General features: G+C 37.6%; 2 protein-coding genes across 4 annotated transcripts; both read right to left on the bottom strand.

The window, feature by feature from the left end:
• Nucleotides 1-2,999: 2,999 nt before the first annotated feature.
• Nucleotides 3,000-10,820, bottom strand: spmap2 (sperm microtubule associated protein 2). Its single transcript, XM_065277213.1, is given in 8 exon segments — nt 3,000-4,011; nt 6,683-6,845; nt 7,579-7,705; nt 9,062-9,128; nt 9,408-9,435; nt 9,437-9,473; nt 9,943-10,062; nt 10,732-10,820. Coding segments are annotated over 7 exon segments (750 nt in total). The 5' UTR covers nt 10,032-10,062; nt 10,732-10,820; the 3' UTR covers nt 3,000-3,772.
• Nucleotides 10,821-15,130: 4,310 nt separating this feature from the next.
• shda (Src homology 2 domain containing transforming protein D, a) lies at nt 15,131-26,583 on the bottom strand. 3 transcript variants are annotated; one of them, XM_065277115.2, is made up of 8 exons: nt 26,435-26,583; nt 25,680-25,745; nt 25,163-25,499; nt 20,974-21,127; nt 19,725-19,922; nt 19,400-19,580; nt 16,770-16,889; nt 15,132-16,454 (listed from the first exon to the last, which is right to left on the bottom strand). In XM_065277115.2, exons 3-8 carry the CDS (start codon nt 25,493-25,495, stop codon nt 16,268-16,270), a joined length of 1,173 nt encoding a protein of 390 aa, XP_065133187.1. In that variant the 5' UTR covers nt 25,496-25,499; nt 25,680-25,745; nt 26,435-26,583; the 3' UTR covers nt 15,132-16,267. The 3 variants fall into 3 exon arrangements, with proteins under 3 accessions (XP_065133189.1, XP_065133187.1, XP_065133188.1); XM_065277116.2 differs by lacking the exon at nt 26,435-26,583 and adding an exon at nt 26,158-26,367; XM_065277117.2 differs by lacking the exons at nt 25,680-25,745; nt 26,435-26,583 and having other exon boundaries at nt 15,131-16,454; nt 25,163-25,498.
• Between the last annotated feature and the right edge of the window lie 77 nt (nt 26,584-26,660).

Raw genomic sequence — 26,660 nt, forward strand, 5'->3', positions numbered from 1 at the left:
AGCTACATACAGTGCTGTTACCAAATGTATACCACATATGTACCTAAATGGACATATTTTTAATATATATGGGATAAAGCACAGTGTGCTTGGTTTTAACAGGCTTAGAGCATACACAGATTACATACTGCAAAGACAAACTATTCAACATTATGAATAAAGAATAGGCCGTAGGCAAAATGGTACTCAACAACTGAGTTCTGTAAAGTACTTTTTTTTGCAAAAGGGAATCACAAAAGGACCTACAGAAGTATTTACATTTGGCGGACCCAAACAACTTAAGATACATTTTAATAACTAGCCTCTGTTTTTGGGATTAAAGGGGCCATGGCACAAGACTTTTTTAAGATGTCAAATAAATCTTTGGTGTCCCCAGAGCACATATATGAAGTTTTAGCTCAAAATACCATATAGATAACTTACCATAGCATGTTAAACTTGCCACTTTGTAGGTGTGTGCAAAAAAGCGCCGTTTTTGGTGTGTCCTTTAAAATGCAAATGAGCTGATGAAATTCAAACACTGATGGCAATGATGGTGGTTTGATGCGATTCAAACTCAGTTGTGCTGTAAATTATTTTCTCTCTCTCTTTCTCTCTGCACTAAAAGGCGGTGCTGTGGTTGGAGAGTGCAGATTAAGGGGCCAAATTTCAATGACCTATTTTTTCACATGCTTGGAGAGGATGGTTTACCAAAACTAAGTTACTGGGTTGATCTTTTTCACATTTCCTAGTTTGATAGAAGCATTGGAACCCAATAATAGCACTTAAACATGGAAAAAGTCAGATTTTCATGTCATTGCCCCTTTAAAGTCATGACCCTCTGTTCTACTAAAATAATACTTTATAGACGAGCTAAAGGAATACCAGAGGAATAAACAGAGATGTATCAAATTATTTCCTGTTGATGTTCAACACGTTCAGGTGAAAATGAAGAATAGAGAAATCTAACTTTTTCTCTCTGTTATTAAATGTCACTTTGATATTCATTGGTGATTATTGTGGGTTTTAGGTGGTTGATGAGTTTTTGTGTGCTGTCATAATATTGTTATGGCATTTTGCGAGGTTGATGGGTGGTTGCTATAAATGAATCCACAGTAAATAATTAATAATATTGTGGTGCCTAGTTATGGCACTTTTAATGCAAGGTTTTATTGCCCACCAAGTGAATTATGAACCGGCTGGATTTACACTGCAGATCTATATGCCCAATTCCGATTTGTTGACTAAATTAGATTTTTTGATGACCTGTTTACATCATCTTTTAAAAGCAACTTCAACATTAAAGCAACACTATGTATTTTTTTTACCTTTAAATAATGTCTCTAAAATTATTTCAGTGATAGAACAACTTTTAACTGGACACATTGTACTGTTGCTGCAACCTGAGCAGCCTCCTAGCTGCTACAAGCACACTCTGAAAGTGGCGGTGGAGAGTAGGAAACACAGCCCTGCCCCTCCCCCTGCCTGCAGAAGAGTGTCTGATACCAGGCACTGTTGCGCTTTTCAACCACATGGGGGAGCTGTAAGTCATTTTTACATGGAAACTACATAGTGTTGCTTTAACAACTTAAACCACAGATGAAGTAAAATGTTGTGATGTGCAAGGAACACAGACAAACTGATTATAAAATCAAAGAGATTTATTTCTGTAACAAGACTACTTCAACTTTATTCCACTAAGTGAAGACGTCACACCAAAGATGCGCTGAGTCATATGCAGTGTTGGGCAAGTTACTAAATAAATTAGTAATTAGTTACAGTTACTAGTTACTTCTTTTAAAAGTAATTAAATTACTCCACCAGTTACTGTATTTCAAAAGTAATTAGTTTCTCGGGAAGGTAACTTTTAAGTTACTTGTATGTCTGCTTTTTAAATGTAAATATGAACAGTACTGAACAGTCAAACAATAAAATGATAGGCCACAGTGGGCGTCACTCTTTTGTTCGATTGGTTATATACTGCATTATTTTAGTAAAGTTTCTTATATGCATGGGCTATTTTACACGTAAGACTCTAATATATTACATACTGTTGGAGCCTATTTTGCTTTAGATTCAGCCTTTGAATATTTTTGTTAGAAATTATCTTAATATGTAAGCTTAGTTTTTTTATGTATATCATTTAAACCCTTTAGACAAATATTCTGTATGTTCACATTGAAAATATATGGTGTTAAAATTGTGTACTGTCTCTTTAAGAATTTGGAGACTGAAGCTGTGTCCCAATTCAAAGGATGCTTAGAACGAAGCCTCAAAATGCGTCCTTATTTCTTCGCGCTATTAAGGATAGAACGAATGTATCCTTAACAGCCGAGGCTATCCCAAGATATTGTGCACCTGCAACGGCTGCATATAATGGCTGGATATTCTAAAATAAACAATTAAAATCTTTATTAAATAAAAGTGTATTTATCAGAAAAAAAATTATTGTCATTGTTTTAGTATTATAAGGTATGTTCATATGATTGAGGTGGTGTCCACCTGAGTTGACGTCATTTGCCAGCGTCGCATTTTCAATGACACATGACACGTCTTGACATTGCGGACGCAAATTCAATAATACAATTATTAGTTCATGCCCTCATTTAGTTTTTCTCCTATTTAAAGGGATAGTTCACCCAAAAATGAAAATTCTGTCATCATTTACACACTCTCAAGTTGTTACAAACCTGTATGAATTTCTTTGTTCTGATGAACACAAAGAAAGATATTTTGAGAAATGTTTGTAATCAAACCGTTCGTGGACCCCATTTACTTCCATAGTATTATTTTTTCCTACTATGGAAGTAAATGGGGTCCACGAACAGTTTGGATACAAACATTTCTCAAAATATCTTTCTTTGTGTTCATCAGAACAAAGAAATGTATGCGGGTTTGTAACAACATGAGAGTGAGTAAATGATGACAGAATTTTCATTTTTGGGTGAACTATCCCTTTCATGCCCTTGTGTTTGCTGTCTTGTGCTGGATTGTTGTGTATCTTTAAAATACCATCTTGTGTGCCTTGTTTTGTTATATTATTTGAATAATTGACTTTGTTTGTCCCCTCGAGGCTATTTTTGTTATTTAATAAGGTCTCTGACACTAGGGGTATCATATGCATAGTACAGCCAGTGACAAATACTTGAAATAAATATTTTTCATGTTTATTTATAGCGATGCTTGCATGTCTTCTTGGGTCTTACAAGTTGTGACTCGTGACAATATCAGACATTAACATGCTCCCATCAGTGCACAGATATTCAGTGATTCATCGGTCTAATGTGCTATACGTAATCCTGTTTACTCTATCACTCCAAACCAGCAACCACACTTAATGATAAATGAGCAATAATATCTCTCATAAGGCATGAAGGAATCATAAGCTCATTTCTTATTTAGAGTTTAATGAACAAGAAATTACATACACAAAGCACACTCCGGCAAATAAAGAAAAACCCTGAAGGGAAATATTTAAATGATTGTGAGTCATTAACTGTCTTCTGAATGTTTGCTTACACCAGGTGCTTGGACTATCTGAAGCTACAGTATAAGCCAACCTTCAGTAAACAGAAAAGCAACTCAACCATTGTCCGTATTGTCATTATTTGCAATTGACAGGTTTCTTGTTGAAAGCAGTGAAGTACCCTGATGCCAGAGTCCCCAATGCCAAAGGGGTACCCTGTGTGTTACAAAGTGATGTCCATGGGGTACTGACCAAATGTATGAACCAATATGTGACGAGTTGGTAATGAGACCATGTTGACAATACAGATAGAGGAACGAGCGTTTATTAGCCTTTACATTTCCGTGATAAGGGTAATGAAAGCTCCAGTAATCTTGGAGAGGCAGTGGCCGCCCGAGCAGCAGGGGTGACTCTGTAAGGGTCATAGCCCTCAAACAGGGCCTGACGGGTCTTTGGCCGAGCCAGGTCGTGCAGTCTGTCACTGGCTGCAGCTGTCAAAACATGTTTGGGAACCGGACAAGATACGGGCCGGGCGAGAACATGCTGTGGATGGACCGGCTTAGGGGCTATAGGTGAAATATAAGAAGAAAGAAGGAGATAGAATTAATTACAATTCTAACTGCGAAATGCATCCAAGCATAACTTACTGAGAAACATTTATATTTACGCATTTCTCAGAGACTTTTATCCAATGTGACTTACAGTGCACTAAATAAATACTTTTGTTGGGAATCGAACACATGATCTTGAGCTACAGTACAGGTTTTATTAAGATAACTTAACTGAGAGAAATCAAAGTAAAATTCAAATGCCGTTGAGCTCTTAGGACATCAGGGGTCTCATGTGTAGGATCCTTACTAAAAGTCTCATACGCACAAAAGCCAAAAATGGCATACAGCAAAAATATTAAGACTTATAAAACAAAGCAACGTTCCCTTTATAAATCACAGATCACCTGCAAGTGTGTGTACATGAATCATCCTCAAATCCCACCCTGCAAGCCCATTCTCCCGTCAAGTTAGTTTTTTACAGATCACAACCTTTGCGTGGGAACTGGCACGCTTTATAAATGAGACCCCTGATCATATGATAATCTAAATTATCTGCAAAAACATCTAAGAGAGGGGAAGAGATACCTCAGTAGCAATATCCAATCCATAGTTATTAGCTGTCTGTATACGCCTCAAGATAAATATTTCACAATGACTTTAATTTCATATTTTTGTCATTTATTTGTACCATTTTTAAATCTGGTCCTTAATCTTTTCAGCTTTATGACTACACTTGAATCACCTGAATTTTTGATAAGCCATGCTTAACTACATTTGCATTTCCTAAAATAGGAAAACAATATCCTGCAAGTTTAAGACTTTGGATTTCTGTACATTTAACTCGGCATGTGTGTTTTCTGTCGGCTATCTGACACCCTTGTTACAGTGAAGAGCTAAATTACTAGAGCATTGCATTAGCAGTGCCAGTGCAAAGGTCACAGGTTTGATCCTCTGGGAATTTGCATACTAATTAATTAAAGGGGCCATGGCACAAGACTTTTTTTAAGATGTCAAATAAATCTTTGGTGTCCCCAGAGCACATGTGTGAAGTGTTAGCTCAAAATACCAAATAGATAATTTATTATAACATGTTAAAATTGACACTTTGTTGGTGTGTGCAAAAATGTGCCATTTTTGGTGTGCCCTTGAAAATGCAAATGAGCTGATGAAGTGCAAACACTGATCACAATGATGGTGGTTTGTTGCAATTGAAACTCAATTGTGCTGTGAATTATTTTTTTCTCCCTCTTTTTCTCTGCACTAAATGGCAGTGCTGTGATTGGATAGCGCAGATTAAGGGGCAGTATTATTCTAATAAGAGCTCCTTATGACATCATAAAGAGGGCCAAATTTCAACGACCTATTTTTGTATGTGCTTGTAAAGAATGGTTTACCAAAACTAAGTTAATGGGTTCATCTTTTTCACATTTTCTAGGTTGATAGAAGCACTGGGGACCCAATTATAGCACTTAAACATGGAAAAAGTCTCATTTTCATGCCATGGCCCCTTTAAATGTTTGCAAATGGATGCACTGTAAGTTGCTTTGGACAAATGCATCTGCCAAAAGCATAAATGTAACTGTAAATCCACAAAACAAGGTTTAAATGGAGGCCATAAATAATTTTAAAGAGTAACTACCCAGATTTGCTTAGACATTATTAACAGTGCTAACCACCATCAAAAAATTGCTCTATTGTCTTTTCTCTGCTGTAAACAACATGTCTTAAGCACACAGTTATAGCAGTCAAAAAACTAAATAAGGCAAGAGTCAAGAGTCAAGTTCAACTAAAACAAACACTAATCACAATAATGGTGACTTCAAATGAAACATGACTCTACAAGTAACATGTAAAATGCAATTTTAGGTTTCAGACAGAGATGTTGAGAAAGAGGATAACACAGCTTTTAATTCTGCTTCATTGTTACTTTTTAACACTCTGTAAGATTGGGACAATATTTACATCCAGCAGTGTTCATTTAACTCTGGGGGTTTTGATGCATGAGTGCTTCCTGGGGGCTAAGTGAGGGCTGCCCATGCAAGGGCCATTGTAGGCTTGTTTGTAGGGACTGTTCTGGCCCAGGTCTGGGCCAGTTATGGGCTATTGTCTGTAATCCAGAACTGGGCCATTGTAGGGCCGTCATTCTTCGTTGGATGTGGGCCGAGGAAAACTGGTTGTGTGGGCCGGAACAAAATTGCTATCTGGGTAAACCCCTGGTCAGAGCCTGACTCCACCCACTGGCAATATTTGAAAAATGCAAGAAAAGTGGGCAGATCCCAACAGAGATAGAGGGCACAAACTGAGCTCTTACCAAGTGTGTGGTGAGATCGTAACAAGGGGGTGGTGAGCTTGAACCTGCTAATATAGTATCGTACCGCTTACATCACACAGTACCGCAACATCAAACATGAAATTCAACTGCAATAGCCATCGTTTAACCTGAAGAAAGGACGTTTTTACACCATATATTGTAGCATTGAAACATTTTATACCCAAATGTCAAAAAAGTTACTCAAATCAATGAACAGCACTAATAAAGCCCCATTCTTACAGATCATTAACTTTAAAAAAGTTGGTTTAGGGTTTAGTTACTCTTTAAAGGAAACTGGTTGGTTTACAGTAAAGTGACTTTATATTTAGGAAAAAATGTCATTTACGATGTAAAAATGTGCTGAGATGTACTCACAGGCCAGCTGCAGTATGCGTGCGGAGGGTGTCGCTGTGGGAACAGTGACGGTGTGTACACTTGATTCAACACTTAAGTTGGTCAACATCATCTTCATGTGCTTCGGTTGTGCCAGCTGACAGATCCTTGGACTCGCCCTGGCAGATTTAACCGCAGTGCTCAACTGTTAGGCCACAAGAAACAAGACATCTATCATTCACTGATTGGGACACTACATCTGTAAAAAGTGCTTAAAAATATTGGTGCAACATTTTAAAACCATGAGGCATGTTTAAGTGCTATAATTTGATTGGTTAAGCAGCATTTTAAAGGTGGAATATCAATTTAAAGGGGGCATATCGTGAATATCTGACTTTTTCCATGTTTAAGTGCTATAATTGGGTCCCAAGTGCTTCTATCAACCTAGAAAATGTGAAAAAGATCAACCCAGTAACTTAGTTTTGGTAAACCTTTGTGAAAAAATAGGTCACTGAAATTTGGCTCCCCTTGTGATGTCAGAAAGGGATAATACCACCCCTTAATCTGCACTATCCAACCACGGCACTGCCATTTAGTGCAAAGATCAGCTCATTTGCATTTAAAAGGACACACCTAAAACGGCACATTTACACCTACAAAGTGTCAATTTAAATATAATAAATGTTCTATATGGTATTTTGAGCTAAAACTTTACATATGTACTCTGGGGACACCAATGATTTATTTCACATCTTAAAAAAGCCTTGTGAAATGTCCCCTTTAAAGAACCCAGAAACCAATATGCTGATCTAAAAAAAAATCTAACAACAAGTATGTTTTAACTTTCTTTAGGGAACCAAAAATTGTCGTATAATATGGCATTATTGTGAATAACCTTTTGAAGCACTTTTATTTTTCAATTTAGTGCATTTACTCACAGTGGTTAACAGGGGCCGATCGGGCTGCCAGCCTTTAGCAGGTAGACGGGGCAATGCCAGCGAACAGACTCTTTGGGAAGGATGTGCCTTCAACGCTGCTGCACTAACCACCCATTCTTGTGACCTTCTTTAAAGAAAACCACAGAAAGATCCCATGATCACAAGCTTTGACTTCAGATGGATTGCACCTGAGAAAACTGGATTCATATTTGCTTATTAACTAATTACAGATGTAATCATCGGTTGACAAAGCAACCAATTTGAGTCTCACAATGAGCTCTGAGAGTTTTGTGTTTGAATGAAGCCATAAGGACAAGATGACTGTGAGAGCTGTTATTGCCTGAAGATGATTATTGTAATTCTTGTGATTAAACTATAAACTGATACGGTACTGCTGAGATCTATGATGGGCCACAGAGGAAGTCAAGCTACTGTTTGGGCATTTTAACAAAGAGACAATGTAATGGATATGAGATTTACTCTCTCACTCAATGACGTATGTTGCTTCTGCACTTTAATATACTGTACTTTAGAGGTTACATAAGATGCAAATGTGTCTATACTGCATATTCAAGCATTCATTCATTCATAAAAGCCCAGATCAATAACTTATGTTACAGCAGTATATAGGTATACATTATACGTGTCTAGATTAGAATAATGCTGATCACTCAAACATGAAACAGACAGGGGAATAACCCAGATAAAAGTCTTACATTTTAGGGGTTTCACTTTAGCATTCCTGATAACTTTCTGAGTAATTTCACAGAATACTTACATTTTTTAAGATTTTTTAAGCACGCAATTGTCGTCATTTTAATGTCTAGGGTACTGTAACTGTAGACCTGATATAGTCTGACTATGAGTAACCTACTTCTAGACAACATGTCGTTTTTGACAAATTAACTTTAAAGATGTATAATATTTCACCATGTAAGCAAAGTCAACAGTGATTACAAGGTGTTTGGTTATTTATTTATTTATTTATTTTTGGGCTATGGTTAGACGTCTCTTAAATTTTCCCTGACAGCCCAAATCTTACCTTGTTTTAGCCTAGACTTTTGGCTGTGTTTGGACTGCTATAAGATGTCGTATAAATGCAAAATTGCTTGTTGGGAGATCACTCAAATGTGGAAATGCTCCTATAACTTGCCATCCCACCTTCACCATGTTGAGCCTCATAAAATGTATGCTAACCCCACAGACGTTAGCGAGACACTGGTTCCCTTGCAAAAAGGCCCATTTATTTTTTCCCCATAGACGTTTGGATTATGGTCATAGGATTGTTGTCATAAACATTTGTTAAACACAGAGCTTATTTTGTGCAATAATCTATGCGAAAATGGAATGGACTTTTTGGCGAGGGAACCCGTGTCCCTTCAGCACTCAAATCAAGCAACCCTAACAATAATTTGCACAAAAGGCCACATGGCTCATATGCTATAATTTGTCTTCTGGTCAGTGTCTGTTGTTCATTAGTCACCTGCTCTCCTCCAAAAAACGGCTTGGTTGTTTGCTCTGGGCAAGAACCTCTAAGCGAGGAGTCAGTTCTGTGGAGACAAAGTCAACACAAAAAAGTCCAATATACAAATACAGACTTAAATAACAGAATAATACTAAATTAACACAGTTTCAACCCCCTCGGATTTAAACTTTATGTTTATTGCCCTCTTACAATTTAAAAGTAACAATATATGCTTTTAACGAGGAATAGAAATAAGAAAATTGACTGTGAGAACTTTATCTAATGATGTTTTAAAGGCTATAAGCTGTCAGAAGAGTGATTCTTGTTTGATTTTAGTATATGTGTTTAAGTGTTATTGTCATACCAAACCCAGTAGTGGAGGTTTTTTTTTGTTTCAGCTGGTAGTTCATCAAGCCAGTATACTGAGCGCCTATAAAAAAACAATTATTGGATAAAATCACAGAGATAATGCCTGGTTTGAGCACTGCATTTCAATCTGTACTGTGATTTTTCATAATGTACTATACTATGGTGTAGTCAATGGCTTTGTCACTATAAAACTGTGATGATCAACAAGAGTTTATGTGTAGATTTGCTGTTTTTTAATAAAGTCACAGAGCCCTCTTGTGGACATACATGACTGTTCTTGTTAGAACATATTTAACATGCATTCATATTTCATTACATAGGCTAATTATGATTCCTGTTTGGTTCATGTAACATTTAGATTACAATCTTATTAATTGTTGGCACTAATCATGCTTTTGCATATGCATTCATAGATTATAGAGGACATGATTAAAAAAGTCAAATGAAAGAAAAACTTTCTGGGTCCCAGGAGATCATACATAAATGTACATTATCTACAAAAAGCAGCATGCTTGTGTAAAGGAGGCTACCTGTCTGGGAATTTAAGCAGGTTGGGTTTGGGCCGGGCAAGCTCATCTATCCGTGTGGTCATGGCTGCTTCTGGGCAGATGAAGCGCATCACTGATCACTTAACAGACTGTGTAGTTTATCTGGAAAGATATTTAACTGGTTTAAACACATCAAAACATTAATCATGGAGCAACATCAACACGTAGGCTAACGTTTTTTTTCTAATTGAAAATACAGAAGACACAGAACAGCCCTAAGGGTGAATGTGGATAGCATTGTAAACTCAATATGATTTCTTTGGCAGATGATGTTTATAATAATGAATACTAAATAATATTTCAAAATATGGTAAAACCCAGCTGATGGATTTTACTTAGCCTATGCTGGGTTATTTCAATAACCTATGGATGTCAAATACGGTCATTTAAATGTTATGATAATTTTATCCCAGCGACAAAAGACTTATGTAGCCTAGCCTACAGTTAAATAGAAATAGACATAGTAGTAAATTATAAGTGAAAATCACACAAAGTAAAAGGACATGAACAATTGTAAGGTGTAAAGTTGTATTTACTGGCAGGTTTTGCCTGTCAAGATAATGAAAATGAATGTCTTGGCATATTACATTTTACTCTTTGGGACATGAAGTTTTCTCATGATCAATTCATTGCAACCACATTATAATATTGATAGAAGTAAACATATCAATACGTTTAGAGACAATAAAAACCTACAATCATTCTGTAATGGCCGATTATCATTAGTTATTATGAGATTTTTGCACAGAAATAAGTTTATCCATAACTCACCGGTCCATTGGCTGCAACGCATCCTGCAGCGAGTCTTTAAGCGTGAACTCGTTACTATAGCAACGGGTGACGTCATGACGCGTTTAAACCACTGATCTATATAAATGACTGGATTGCGCATGACGTCACACTTGTGAAGCCACCGCGCCGCCATGTTGGTATACCCAAACGTTCTATTAAATCAATGGACGTTATCAGATTTTAATGATAAAACATCACTTTACTCGTCTTCGTTTTTATATGTGAAGTTACCCTGTACATTATTACAACACAAACGTCCAAAGCATGTAAATAGTTACTTACTGAAAGTTGTACATTTTGCGTTTTAAACAGTTATTATACATTCATCTTTATTACAGTATCAGATCAGCAGACAGACCGCAGCATATTTAGTATTAATGACAATAAACGTGCTCATTCTGAAATCTAAATAAATAATCATACTTTGTACCGTATGTGTATGCAATAATTTGCTAGTTTTGTAATAATGTTATCTAAACTTACAAGTTACCTAAACTTATTTAGAGAAATAACGCTGACCGTCACAGTGTAGCTGAATGTCAAACAAAACTTTATTTATACCCGTGTCATTAACAAATGCAACACACACTCACCTTAACGGTTTTTTTATAAATCCATTATCCTGCCCGATTAAAAGATAAACATTGCAAATAACACCAGAATTATCAAATAATTAACGTACACATATCCTAAAAATTAACCTTGTGTAACTGATACGCTGTAAAGCGGGTAAATTTTGATCATGATTTTGAATGGAAGTCAATGACGCTCTCTGCCGGTTGGGTATACCAAGATGGCGGCTCGAACTCTGTGCTGGCGTCACCTCACGCAGTTACGTCAAGCGTTCTATGCGCAATCCAGTCATTTATATAGATCAGTGGTTTAAACTCTTTCTTTCAAATGCTGCGTTATGCGTCATCGTAACTTTAATTACCATTTCTTAATGATAACAACGCGTGCCCTTCAACTCGACGCTGTCCACATCCTCAAACGGGGCAACAGTAAGAACATTAAATTAAACTCGCTTATATTGTTGGCAGCTGTAAAAAAATATATCAGAATTAAGTTTAATTTTAAAGCTACAGCTAACTATTGCAGAACACAGAACGTGCGTCAAGTAACAACATACTGAAAGCGTTTGCGCGTGAGGTTGCAGAGGTCACGTTGTACAAGCAGTGGCGGAGACAGAAGAGGTGTGTTCGACTTCAAGAGGCGTCGCGAGAAACGACATGCGGATGACGTCAAAGTACCGCGAGAGCGATTCGAGGAACCGTACGGAGAAGTCTATATGACTCACTCTCGCGGTACTTTGACGTCATACATACCGAGTGTCTCAAACAGCTTCATAGTTCCCAAGCGCAGCTTCGGACACTGGTAAGGACCCTAGCTTACTTTACATTGGGTCACTGTTCACTTATTTTCAGTGACATGGCTGCATAAGCGCGTTGATAATTCACATAGAAATAATTCACAGCTGTTATTCATCAACAACCGGCAAAACCAACATCTCTCTGACTTAATTTTTAAATGCTTGTTAAAGTATACAGTGAAAAACACTCATTATTCTCTTACATATCCGTGGATACATTTGAAGGAATATTACATTTAGACTGTGGTCCCTTCCTGTCTCGCAATGTGTGTTTATTTTAAGTTTAAACTAAAACAAACGTTTGTCTTCATAAAAGGTTGGAGAGCAAGCAGAAAAGGTCACGTGATTTCCGGTAAGGAAAAACATTTCTATACCTTTTTTTGCAATATTCAGAACAGTGAGTTAACATAAAATGAAAAAACGATAAATAGATAAAAAAATAAAAAATATATAATTCAAATTGAAACAAGTACACTGTATTACAAAATTAGTCAAACGACAGCTTTAAAGTAATTTTTTTTTTTTTATTAAAGGTGTACAGATAGTGATTTAGTTGTAGTTTAAAATGAGTAAAAAACAGCCCATTTATATTAATGGATGAATAATTTTTATATATAATAATTATTAAATTCATAAAAAATAAAACATCCTTATCTTTAAATTATATATCAATGTTAGTACTATTTTCTAACAAAAAAAGCCAAATCACATCAAAAGAATTTTGTGTAAACACAATTATAAAATAAATGGACAATACTCTCATTTTCCTATTTACAGAAAACACATCTCAAGTCAACATCTTTAGAAAATTTTGCAATTATCTGTTCCAGTAAGGAAACACAGGGACCATCAATGCTCACTATAGCCATATGCCATATTTCAGGTTTCGTGATCTGACTGTGGGTTTGGCAAAAAACACATTTTAAATTGTGTGTCAGCGTGGGTTTACTCCGGTTTACTCCCACAGGCCAAAAACAAGCAAATTAGGCAAATTGGAGATACCAAATTGTCCCTCCCCCAACTTGTGTATGAATCAACTTGTCTGAATAAAACTTGTGTATGGATTACCTGGTTCTCGCTATGAATATAGCCGTAGATGCTGGAATGGCATTAAGAAATAAAGGAATTAATTTTGGACGTTGATTTTTTTTATTCTGTAAAACACTTTGGTCAGTCTGGTGACTGTTTAAAATGTGCTTTATAATTAAAAGAACTAGAACATGCCATGCCCCCACAATAATCAGAAACGGCCACATTGTCCCCCCTCCCCCAGTATTTGATGTTTTAACAGGGCTCCAGACTGCGCCTAAAATGCTCACATTGGTGACCAAAAATATTAATTTGCCATTGTTTTTCTGCCGAGGTGATTTACACGTTTAGATTTTAATGTTTGCATCGAGGGAGGTGAAAAGCTGTTTAGAAGTCTTTCCTAGGGAACATCTCTGGTCTCTGCAGCAATATTGAGGAGAGAGCATCACCTTCACACACCAGTTGCTACTGCACTGGTGAGAGAGATTCAGTCTCCTGCAGCTGTCTCTCCAGACCAAAATCCACAGACACCAGCAGCTCAGGTGTGAGGAGGGGAACATGCAAGTGATGCACAGAACAACAAAAAAGAACAGTCAGCACTTGCATCTGTTGTGGTGGACACATTTGCAGAGAGCACCAAGTGATATGCTACAAGTCCTGCTGGAAAGACAAAACACACCTACACATAAACACATTAAAAATTTGTTTGATTGTTTAGTTCTCGGTCCTTTATTGTTCAGTTTATTTGAAGTTGTTTTGTGTTCATAATAAATGATGTTCATAAATCTGATACAGAGGAGATTTTTACAGAAAATAATTTTTTTCATGCGCACGCACACACACACGCACACACACACGCGCGCGCACGCACGCACGCACGCACGCACACACGCGCTTTTATTATGGAGTTATACTTCATATAACTCAATGTACAAGCCAGAAATTAAGCTCTGTTTTTGCATTTGCCTACTAAAGGGTTAATATTGCCACATGGTGATCAACAGTAAATGACAAATTTGACCTCTTAGCAAAAGGAAAAAAACACCAACATTCAAAAATGCATGATAAAAAGGTGTCATGACTCAAAATGACAAAATGGCAATCAAAAAATGTGGTTATAATGGAAGTCAATGGGGCAAAAACAGCCACTAACAATGAGGGAGAAAAAAATAAAAATGCTTCAAAGTTAATTTTTTTTTGTCCAAGACTGTGAAAAAGGTAAACAAAAATCCAGTTTACAATCACTTTTTATATTGAAAATCGGTCATTTTGTGTGTTTTTTCCCCAAATCAGTGACACCACTTATGAACTTGCCAATTAAAGAGTTGAAATCTGAGGGTCATTAACAGATTTATGGAAAAAAATGTGGAAAAAATATTCATCTAATACATTTTTACAGATGTTGAATTTAGTGGATGTTTTCATCACCTAACAACACGAAAGGGTAGTAAAATTTGCCCACGGTATATCGTTTTTGAAAAATTTCAAAGCATTTTCTTAAAAGATTTTTGGTGACAGATCTTATATTTACATATATTTTAATTTGCTGAAACAGAGAGAAAGTTGTGGCCAAATTAAGAATAAAAAAACCTTGAGTGGATGAAAACATCCCCAACAACACATAAGGGTTAAAGAGCTAATTATCACTTTTGCGTGACTGGGTCGCCCACCCGTTAATATGAGTGGGCCAGCCTCACCACTGGTTCAGATGCACAAACTGAAGGAGATCTCTTCAATGGTATATGAGAAAGATTTTACATGGGACTTTGTGACAAGATATTACCAAGCAGTCTCAGAAGGACAAATAGCACTTCACGCTCCAAACACACTGAGAAGCCAACAGAGCATGTATAACACATGGAGATCTGACCTATTTTTTTTACAGTAGCACAAATTTATTTGTGTGTGTGTGAGAGAGAGAGAAAGAAAGAGAGTCCCTCCAGAACAGCAATGTCGCCTCTAGTAAGGAATTATGAGCAATATGCAAAATTAATACAATCCAGGCTTTATTTTTAGAAAACAACTCATTTTATTCTAAAGAAACAAAAAAGTAAATAGAAATCACTACAATTAAAGTCATCATAACAAACAATAGCTACCGTGTGGATCTCTAGCACTAAATACCCTGTGTGCAGAACTACAGCAGTGTGTGTTTATACAGTATGTGTATTCATATTACCCATCAGCCTCTGCTCTGCCTGAGGTCATATAAATAAACCAATCACAATATCCTATCGGCTTTCCGCTGGTCAATATTAAAGCTGTTCATCGTAACACTCAAAATACTGCAAGAAGAAAACATTAGTATTTACTTGGCTTTTACTAAAAATACATCTATTAAGGGACAAAAAGTGGATTTCAGTTCTTGGGGTAATTGTGCAAGTGATGGTTTGTGTAGATTTATCCAAGTAAGAAGTCATCAGAAAATGGTTGCTAGTAGTGTAAAATGATGGGTAGCATTGCGACAGCTGCCTAAAACAAAGAGTCACAGAAATGACAACTTCCTGTCATTCTAGAAGTCGGAAGCAGTGAAGTGAACAAAAGAGGGTCATCGCTTCCAGATCCAAACCAAGCTTTACTAACAGATGGCTATCCGGTTAAGTGAAAGTCACAGGACATTCCAGTTCTGTGTTAGACTTCCTTACTGTTAAATACTGTATGTCTGATTCATCATTTGTAGTGTTTGATCAAGGGCTGGATTCCTAAAGAATGAGTTAAACTAAAACAAACAACATACCAAGCCACTGAGATCACTGCTTTTAAATGTTAAAAGTGTAAAATCCTTATAAATACTTTGGTTGGTCTACATTTTATTAAAAAATCTCAAATATTTCACTCAATATGTCATCTTTTACTCGTCCTCATGTCAATCCAAAGTGTGACTTTGATATGTTCGAGCATGTTTATGCAATGGAATTTCTACAGTAAATCTGATGTGATTATGAAAAACATTTCATGTGCAGTAATAAGAATAAACCTCCATCAGTCAACAGAGTACCACATCAATACGTCTTGGATCGAACTCCCAAAATTCAAACTACTCATTGAAAACTAAGCGTCTGTGTTAAGCCCTGAGCAAGTATAGATGTATGATGTGTGTTATAAGCACGTGTGTCTTCAGAGCGTCTGCACCAGCACAGGAAACAGCAGGGATAGGTGCTCTGCTCCACGGATGGGCAGCTTGTTTGTGGTGTAGTAATGGATGACTTCAGAGACGGAGTCAAAAGGAGGGCTGTTCTCTCCTAGGATGAACTTCCCATCACGAGACTGCGAGAACTTCATGTGCATAAACCCGTGACAGCTCCTGCGGTGAGACACAGATGAACAGAGAAATGAATCCATTAGGGAAACGATTAGTGAAAGTGACATGGTGGTCCATGTTTGGACTTACATGCTCATAAACATTCCCAGAAAGAAAACATGAACCTAGTTTAGTACAACTAATTTACTCTATTTATAGCGTCACATTAAAATAACTGCTTAGCGGTGTGACATGTACTCCATTTATTATACAAACACAAACAAACTAACAACATAAAAGAGTGTCAGGGTATAAATCTGATGAATAACATAAGGGAAATGACCCTGTATTTTGACTTTTCTCATGTTATAACAGTACCTGAGAGAGAGCGAGTAGTCGTTCCGGCTGGTCTGGCTCTTTCTCACAAGATAACTGCATTCTTTACACAGCGTGAGCAGAGACTCGGCTTCTGAGCGCGTTAATGCACCATGGTACCACCTAAAAATACATCATGTGATGAGTGTGTTTAAAGGTGCCAGAGAATGCATTGAAATAATCTGTTAAATTGTTCTCTGATATCTACAAAGAAGGGTGTGGCTTTATTAAGTGCAAAAATTATCCAGAGACACTTTAACATGTCCTTTTACAACCCCAGGATTTGCCTTTAGAATAAGGTGACCCGATATCCCCGTTTTCCGGGGACAATCCAGTTTTTTGGTGATCAGCTGTCCATAAACCCACAACAATAAAAAGATGAAAACATTCAAAGGGGTTTGTCCCCGATTGACAATTCATAGACAATAACAAATAAGATTTCAAGGATATTTTAACCAGTGAACTAGGACATGTTCCTACTTGTCATTTGAAAAATCTGGTCACCTTACTTTAGAATGAAATGGTCTGTTATTACCTTATTTAAAAGGTTCATGAATAATAATGTTGAGGTCTGTTCTGATTGGCTGTTTCTCAGAGCAACTCTTTCAGTAGCTCTGTGTGTGTATAAACAGACCTTATGTTTGAGTCTGTATCAGATGAAGATACAGAATTTGAGGAATAATCAATTGTTTGGAGATTGTAAAAGGACGCATCTGAGTGATACGTTTGTGTTTTTTTCAGTATGGACCTGCAAAACGCTAGCATATAGCATTAACTAGCATATAGCGTTAACTCAACAGTCACAACTTTGTTTTTAGCATTGTAACAAATTTGTAATTAATTTAATGTGTAATTTAATGTTGGGGCGTACATCTCAAAAATAACATCGCAGTCGGTGTTGAGATTGCCCTGTTTTCCAGCTGTCTTTTGTATGCACAAGGTTTACATAAGAAGGAGGAAACAATGATGTTTGAGGCTGATAATATGTCATTACCATGTACAGAGCTCTTACTATTACAATTCAACTATGTTAGGGCTGCAAGATTCTTGCCAAAATGTGAATCACAATTTTTCTCCATGCTCATAAACATTCATGAGCAAGTTTGACTGATATAGCATGCTGGATTGTAATGTAAATACCTGAATGCAGCATCTGAATCTAGGGAATTATATGCAGAAGATATCAAGAAGATCCCTGCAAGTAAGCCTACGAAGGCCCTGTATGGGCATAGCCTAAAGGCCCAGCGCAGGTTTGCTCACTTGCGAAACGTTGGCCCCTTAGTGCGGACCCTGCATGGGCAGCCCTCACTTAGCCCCCAGGAAGTCCTCATACAGCAAAATCCCCAGAGTTAAATGAACACTGCTGGGTGTATATATTTTCCCATCTTACAGAGTGTTAAAAAAGTAACACTGAAGCAGAATAAAAAGCTCTGTTATCCTCTCTCTCACTATCTCTATCTGAAACCTAAAATTGCATTTTACATCTTTTCTCGTAGAGTCATTTTCTTACTTAAGGTTTAGATTTTGTATCATTAAAGGCACCATTATTGTGATCAGTGTTTGTTTTAGTTGAACTTGACTCTTGACTCCTACCTTGTTCAGTTTTTTGACTGCTATAACTTTGTGGGTTAACGTCATGCTTGTTACGGCAGTGAAAAGGCTATAGAGCAATTCTTTGATGGTGGTTAATACTGTACATAAAGTGTAAACATCATCTAGAAAACTTATGTATTCATTCTGATTGGTCTATATGTGTGCTTTATTCACGATAAAACACTGCTATGACCGCTTCACCCAACGGTTCTGTTTATCACTGCACCCTTAGCAACACCCTTAGCAACCACACGTATCGGTTTGTTGTTTTTATTTGAGCTTTCATGCATATTACACATTGGAACACATGTTTGTTCATGGTCAGGGATAATTTTTTCTAGCGGAAGTAATGCTTTTTATTGAAAGTTGCACTACTGTATTTTTTACTAATATTGTGTGGTAACCGTTTTATAAAAGCAATAAGGTAACTTGAGGCAAGTGCTGTATCGTGAATAAGTAACTCTCGTACCTAATTGCTTACATATATGATGTTTGATATTATGTACAAACAACCACCAAAGAGTTGCAATGTTGTCTTTACTCTGTTATAGCAATCAAAAAGACTAAAAGTCAACTAAAACAAACACTGATCACAATAGTGGTGACTTTAAATGAAAAAAAAAGAAAAGTAAGAAAATGACTCTACAAGTAAGATGTAAAATGCAGTTTTATGTTTCAGACAGAGATGGTGAGAAAGAGGATAACAGAGCTTTTAATTCTGCTTCAGTGTTACTTTTTACACTCTGTAAGATTGGGACAAAATTTACATCCAGCAGTGTTCATTTAACTCCGGGGATTTCTCTTTGTGAGAGCTTCCTGGGGGCTAAGTGAGGGCTGCCTGTGCAGGGCCAGCGCTAAGGAGCCAACGTTTTGCCAGTGAGCAAACCTGTATGAATCGAGATCGTGATTCTTTTTCCGATTAATCGTGCAGCTCTAATCTATATCTAGGTAAATACAGTTTAACATTCTACGGCACCTTTAAGTAACCTTGTATTAGGTTTCGAGCTGATGTATATTAAGCAGCAAGTGTTCATACATACACCTGTTTCTCCAGGGGCAGCGTGGGGTCCACCCTCTCCCCCAGGATGCCGTGAGGAGAGTTGGGCGTGCGCAGGCTGGTGGGCCCGCTTGACGGGGGTCCGGTTCTGTATGCCCCTACATTCCATTGCAGATCATCACGGGGCAGTGTTGATTGATCCCAGTCTTTCGCATCAAACGACACTACAAGAGTTTTGTAAAAAGCATTTTGTAAAAGGTGACCCTGCCCTTGAAAATCAAGCCATTTTTGTGATTTACTGTTTTCTATATAAAATCCTGCATAACGTAAAGAACATTCTGTGAAACCACATCAGCAAACGTTCTTACCAGCGAAGGCTTTCGAAATGTTCTCCTTTTTCCACTCCCAGGGCTGGTCGTACTCATCTGCAGGTCTTTCGTCGTCCTGGGGCAGACGGCTCTCCCTCTCATCTTCTGGTGAGGATTCCTGGGGCCGAGCTCTCTCCTCGTACGGGCTGTCATAGAGCTGTGGGCTGGTCCTGCCCCAATCTGTGCTGTGCTGGAGATCTGAACAACAATACAAACACTTTCATTGACTCCAGAACACACAAACATATCTTATTGGTTTTATTGGTCAATTAAAGCAACACTATGTAGTTTTTTTACCTTTAAATAATGTCTCTGAAATTATTTCAGTGATAGAACAACTTTTAACTGGACAAATTGTACTGTTGCTGCAACCTGATCAGCCTCCTAGCTGCTACAAGCACACTCTGAAAGTGGCGGTGGAGGGTAGGAAACACAGCCCCGCCCCTCCCCCTGCCTGCAGAAGAGTGTCTGATACCAGGCACTGTTGCCCTTTTCAACCACATGGGGGAGCTGTAAGTCATTTTTACATGGAAACTACATAGTGTTGCTTTAAAAGATACACCCAAACTACAATATGCATTGTTTTAAAGTCAACAGCAACATGCAACAAGGGTCCTATGAGGGAAACATTTTCCTTAACCTTACATAATAAAGGAATATAAAAAGATTTGAAGTGCAGTGCACCCAAACAATTTGTTGATGCTAAGATGCAAAAATTTGTCATTTAGTTGTAGTACATTTATATAAGATAACCCACATTAACACGTCAACAATGCATAACCAGATGCAAAAGCCACTAAACGCAACTTTTGGCAAAAATTAGATAATTATATTAATCGAATGCCTGATTTTGCTTAATCCTGGATCGCGTTTCTATTAAAAGGGAACCCACAAACTGATGACAAAGTAAAGACTGAATGCACTTTAAGTGACTTTGGATAAAAGTGATTGTCAAATGTATAAATTAAAATATCAAGTCATTAATGTAAAGATCTGTTACATGGTGAAGAAATCTGGATAGTTTAAGAAAAAAGGGTACAAAAATTACATACATAATAATGATTTGACGTATGTTGAATAGCATAAACCTAGAAAAGGGTTAAATATATTTTCCTCCGCTTTAAAAACATATCTAGCCTCAGGCTTAGGAATAATTATGAAGCAGTCATGCATGCCAAGCCAAGGCTAAGGTAATAATTTAAGTCTCTTTGGCGTGTATTATGACTGTTGCAGTGCAGAACTGATTTACCATTTATGAATCGTTGTGCTTCAAATGGCTCCATGTAACTACTGGAGTTTTCTACAGCGTCTTGATCCCAGTCGGGTCTGGGCCGTGGGTCCGGCCGGGCATCAAAAGGGTCCGAGTAATCAGAGTCCCCAACCACTGGAGCTGAAGGAACCACCTAGAAAAAGATCAAGAGAGGAAAACAAGCATTGAGTGATGTGATAAAAATTAAAACAAAATTAAAGAAAGGAGTTAACTGGGCACAATGATTCGCACGTCATTCAAAGCTTTTGAACTGCCAGATTCTGTCGAAATACTAATTTAGCAATTTGAATCATAATAAATACAGCACAACAGTATTTTAGTGCTTGTAAGAAGAGGTTGTATTTACAGTAACTATTTACAGTGGTAAAGTGTTTGGCTAGAAAAATTGTGGTTCTACTGAGAATCAAAATTATGCTAAGATATCCAGACACAATTTTTTGACATGTCACGCAAAACCCATCTGATATTAAAGGGGACATATCATGAAAATCTGACTTTTTCATGTTTAAGTGCTATAATTGGATCCCCAGTGCTTCTATCAACCTAGAAAATATAAAAAAAGGTCAACCCAGAAACTTTTTGGTAAACCATTCTCTGCAAGCATGTGAAAAAAAGCTCATTAATCTGCACTAACAAACAACAGCACTGCCATTTAGGGGCTGTTTAAACTTGTTATTAAGATGTGTTTTCATCGATCGGATCACAAGTGGACGAGAGAGACACATCACGTTTACACCTGGTATTTAAATCCATCTCTTTTGTCCACTTTCGACCGCTTTTGTACTGAATACTGTGAGGGGGTGGTCTGTGAGACGATGGGCGAGTCTCTCTGCTGTCATTCAAACACGAGCGGGAGTAATTATGAGTTTATATGGACGCAAACTAATATTATGTCAGAGTCCACTGCTTGTTTAGCAAGTAAACATGCTGCGCAGAGTTTTGTACGTGTGTATGTAAGAGCTTTCTCTGAATTTTTTAGCGCAATTGATGAAATAAGATCACGCAACTTTCACACGCTTGCAAAATGAAACGACATAAAACATTGTGTTCAGTACCTCAGATTAGATAAATAGACGGAGAGAAGGCGGTCGCGTGTGGCTGTTCGAACACATTAAACCACATGTGCGTTTACACTACAAAAGCAATCCGATCAAAAGGGTTTTCGACTACCTCTGAATGGGGTTGAAAGTGGTCGAAAGTGGACAAGCTCAAAACGTTTTGAACACCGTTTACACCTGGCAGCATTACCTTTGTCCACTTGTGATCCGATCGACAAAAACGCATGTTAATGCCAAGTGTAAACAGCTTCTTAGTGCAGAGATCAACTTATTTGCATTTAAAGGACACACCCAAACGGCACATTTTTGCTCACACCTATAAATTGGCAATTTTAACAGGTTATAATAAATTGTCTATATGATACTTTAAGCTAAAACTTCACACATGTAACCCTGGAGGTACCAACGATTTATTTGATATCTTAAAAAAGTCAAAACAGTGAAATGTCCCCTTTAAAGTCTGTGTAAAGTCAATGTTTCTAAACACATTATAAATGTTTGAAATGTATTTTTGAAACACATTACAAAGATTGTGAACTATGTAGAACTGAACTGTGGAGACACACCATTAAATATTTTCTCACATTTCTGTGTTCAGGATTATTTGGGTGGGGCTAAAACAATGACTCGATGATGCAGGGGCATCAGTTTGTGTTGAAAAGTGGTGGGGACAAAAGATCAGATGAAAAAACATTACAGGACGGGATAATGACACATCAAAAATGGGCATAGCGTAGGGCAGTCAACAACACTAAAATACTCAACCATGTCGACTGCACATGTAACAGTCCCTGCAACACCAGCTCAACTGAATAGTGCCAAAGCACCATACTGTAGAAAACAGCAGCGCGATAAGTCAATGATAACAATGTAATTCATTACATATGTAAAAGAAAACACACCATAAGCATACAGCGCAATATATGTGACCCTGGACCACAAAACCAAATGCTTTTAAAAAGTGGTGGGGACAAAATTGGCCATTTCAAAAAGTGGTGGGGACATGTCCCCAGTTTAAAGGATAATTCTGGTATTTAACACTTTGAGTCTCATTTCTGGTCTGTTTTGGATGAACTACAGTGATGGACACAGAAATTTTGACAATGGGTCGTGTCTTGAGTTTTTGACTCGTTTAGAAGCGTCTCTTGACTGCTTCAGAATGGAAGTCAATGACCATGCACAAACATGTCATTAAAACAACACTTAACGTTCATTTTCAAAACTGTACTACTCACCGAGTGGTTTGTGGTGTTCGTTGATGATTAAAAACAAATATATTAGCGCAATGTATGATTTCAATCCATGTTATTTGCTATAGTGGAACTATTTTTTCAGATACTTCACAACCGCGTATATACTTCCGCTCTATATTTGAGTCTGAAGCGTTAGCACACTCCCGACCACTTGATGGCGACAACAACTTTGCCATACAAGTACGCTCGGTGTCTAGCGTATAGACAGTCACAATCGAGTTCAACTTCAAACCTAAAGCTGGTCACTAGGGCTGTCACTTTTGAGAAAAATCTAATTCGAACGGATTTCGAATATCATGCAATTTATCCGAATATATTCGAATATTTGCACAGAACTCATTTTATTTATCCAAAGCGACTTAATCTCACAGGAATTGTGCGCATTTTACTAGTTGGCAAATTCGTATGAATTAGCACCAAGTGAACCGTACAATACAAACAACAACAAAATCCTTCCCCTTACCCCAGTGTCAGAGGCGAAAGCAAATCGTACAAAACATACGAATGCGGTTGTATAAATTAATACGGATTGCGTTGGACTTGCAGTTCATTCAAGCTATACACTTTTCTTATCTGAATGTGTGTTCCCTAGGATTCGAACCCATGACCTTTGCAATCTTACTGGAATGCTCAATAGAGCTGCAGGAACATCAACTCCTGAAGGTGTTTCAGAGCAAAACAGACACAGAGCTTAACAATGAGGTTTTGACCCAGCTCTAACCTGTTTTTTGCGTGCCTGGGTCGAGTTAACAGCAGCATTACGCTGTAATTTGGATAATAGTGCATGGCTGAAGAAAGACAGAGGTTTAGCCGAGTGCTAACGTGCATGTTTGCTTCCAGCATGCATTAAATGAGTCTAATAATAAAACATACAGGTCTGGAAACAGACACACAGGGTCTGGTGTGGTCCAGAGTAAAAAACTCTTTTGTCACTTTGTTTAATTTCATTTAAAAAAGCCAAATATCTTGCATATCACAGCCAAGCAAAACCAATCACATAAGGTTAATCACAGAAATAACATTTTTGGGTAAACTATTTTTTCAAAAAGAGAGCGAGAGAGGGGAAGGGATTAAGTGTATTTAGGTTAATACAGATGGTTCTCTGTGCCTTTATGCTTAACCATTGATGTCACAAACAGGCAAGCCTATAAACCCTATTGAGTTGTGTATGCATATTTAGTTAGGTTTGTTATGACTAAGGAAGTCGCCTACGTCAAGTGCACTTAACAAATCTATTCAACCAAATCAAACATCAGAGAGTTACACTAAACAAATCATCTTGCCGCTTGTGCACAACCGTCCCGCACAACTTATCCCCTAAATGTTATGATATCTGATAAACAACCCCGCCAAGAAAACTGAGCATGCAAGTACAACACTTAAGCCCTACATAAACAAACTAATGTCCACTTGTCATTGTTACAATTTTCTGGTACGTATTGTAACAATGCAACAAGCTTAAAATCACCATTCAGCAACATAAATGCAACATTCTGCCAAACTAGATGCTTTTTTTGATCAATTGTGATCGGTGGTGTTCCTCTTTTATGTATCGGACAAATATTGTGGTTAAGTGTAACATTTGTCCAAATCCCTAAAACCCAAGTATGAATAACAGTGCAACATTACAATGAATGTAGCACGGTCTGACATTGTTCAAGTCATAAAGAGAGTCGGGAGCTGTTTAAACAAGCAAAGCAATATTTGGAAAGCACCACATTGAAATTACCTTCAAGTTTATAAATGCAAACAATGAGCTAGGATTAATGTCAGTCATAACCCTCTTTCATGTTCTCTTAACAGGCTTTTAAAGACCATTAAGCGCTTAATGTTAAGAAAACAAGAATTGGTTCTTACAGGGGCCTGCGGTTCCTCAAAGGTCACAATGTTTAAGGGGATCTTGCTACGCCCGAATTCTTGAGATTCCACTTTTATCAGTCTATGCTTGGGAGACACGATCTTCACCTCCACGCCATTGGACAACACCGTGCCAAAAGAGGGGAACACCTCCAAGGACCCCGACCTGCTATTCACCCGGTTCTCAGAGGGTTCGTAGGGGTCCTCAAAGTCCAGCTCTTTCTGAAGCCTGTAGGCCCGTAGGATCTCGCTCTCGGTGTAGTCCGGTTTGGGGGGCTGTGGCGGTCCTTTCCTGCTGCCAAAACTCAGCTGATTTTTAAACCACTTTGCCATGGGTCTACAAACAACACGAGAGAAACGATTGAACTGCTTACGCTTCCATGAAGGACTTTATCCTTATTCTAGTAAAGAATAAGCCCATAAATCTCACTCGTGTATGAAACACCTAACCAATAAGTCACTTATTATTCACTGAGAATGCGTGTGTGTCAATAAATGATATTGCGCAATATCTTACCTTCAGTTTCCCCAATGCATCGATGCTTTACAAGACCCAGCTGCTCTTTGCTTGCAATAAATTATTCTGATAATGAAGGAAGAAATACGAAGAATTATTATGAAGAGCTATTTTTATTCCTCCACCCCCGAGCAAAGACATTTCTATCAAATTACCATACATTTCCATAATTCAATATATGCCGATGAATTCAATACATTAACACTTGGAAAGCGTATTAAACATGACAGTAATGGCTAAAATAAATAACGTTAAAGCGTTATTATTAAAAGAGAAAGTTCAGCACCCATCGCTGATTCTGGCAAAACAAACCTGCTGTCAAACCAAAAACATGCAGACGCAAACACAATGCACACCCACTTTCTTATTTTCCCACAGACGGATTTATTTCATTTTATTACACTGATGCATTCAAATCGTCCCCATATAAAAAGTGACGTTAGCAAACCGGCTAACACATTTGAAGTCCTCCATTTACCATGATATCCATTCACTTTGCGGATAAATGCGATTATATACAAGAAAACTGCACATCCTAACGAAATAATGCACCACACTAAAACATTAAAGTAAAAAAAAATCACAAATTTAACATGTATTTTGTTAGCCGGTCAGCTAGCTAACGTTAGCCAGCCATAGACGGAGCGAGCGGCGCGAGCCCAACAAATCCTGCAAAAGCGCACGTTCCTCTTCAAATAACGACAGTTTAACCAACAAAACACCGACAACCAACAAAGTATTCGCACAATACTAACCTCTCAGCAATGCACGGGCGAAATACGAGTATAAATAAGTTAAAAGAAAGATAAAAAGTGCGAGCGTGTGCACGTGCGGACGAACAGATGAGATGTTTGGATTGTATTGGTTGTTGTAGCAGCAGCTTAGCGTATGTTTGACTTGTTGGTAAAGCCCACCAAAGAGTCCTTTTGTCTTCGTTCTTGCTGATGCATTTAGTTTTACAGTGGTTTTGGGATGACATTC

The sequence above is a fragment of the Paramisgurnus dabryanus genome, chromosome 6 (genome assembly GCF_030506205.2).
Source record: "Paramisgurnus dabryanus chromosome 6, PD_genome_1.1, whole genome shotgun sequence".
Classification (NCBI taxonomy): Eukaryota; Metazoa; Chordata; class Actinopteri; order Cypriniformes; family Cobitidae; genus Paramisgurnus; species Paramisgurnus dabryanus.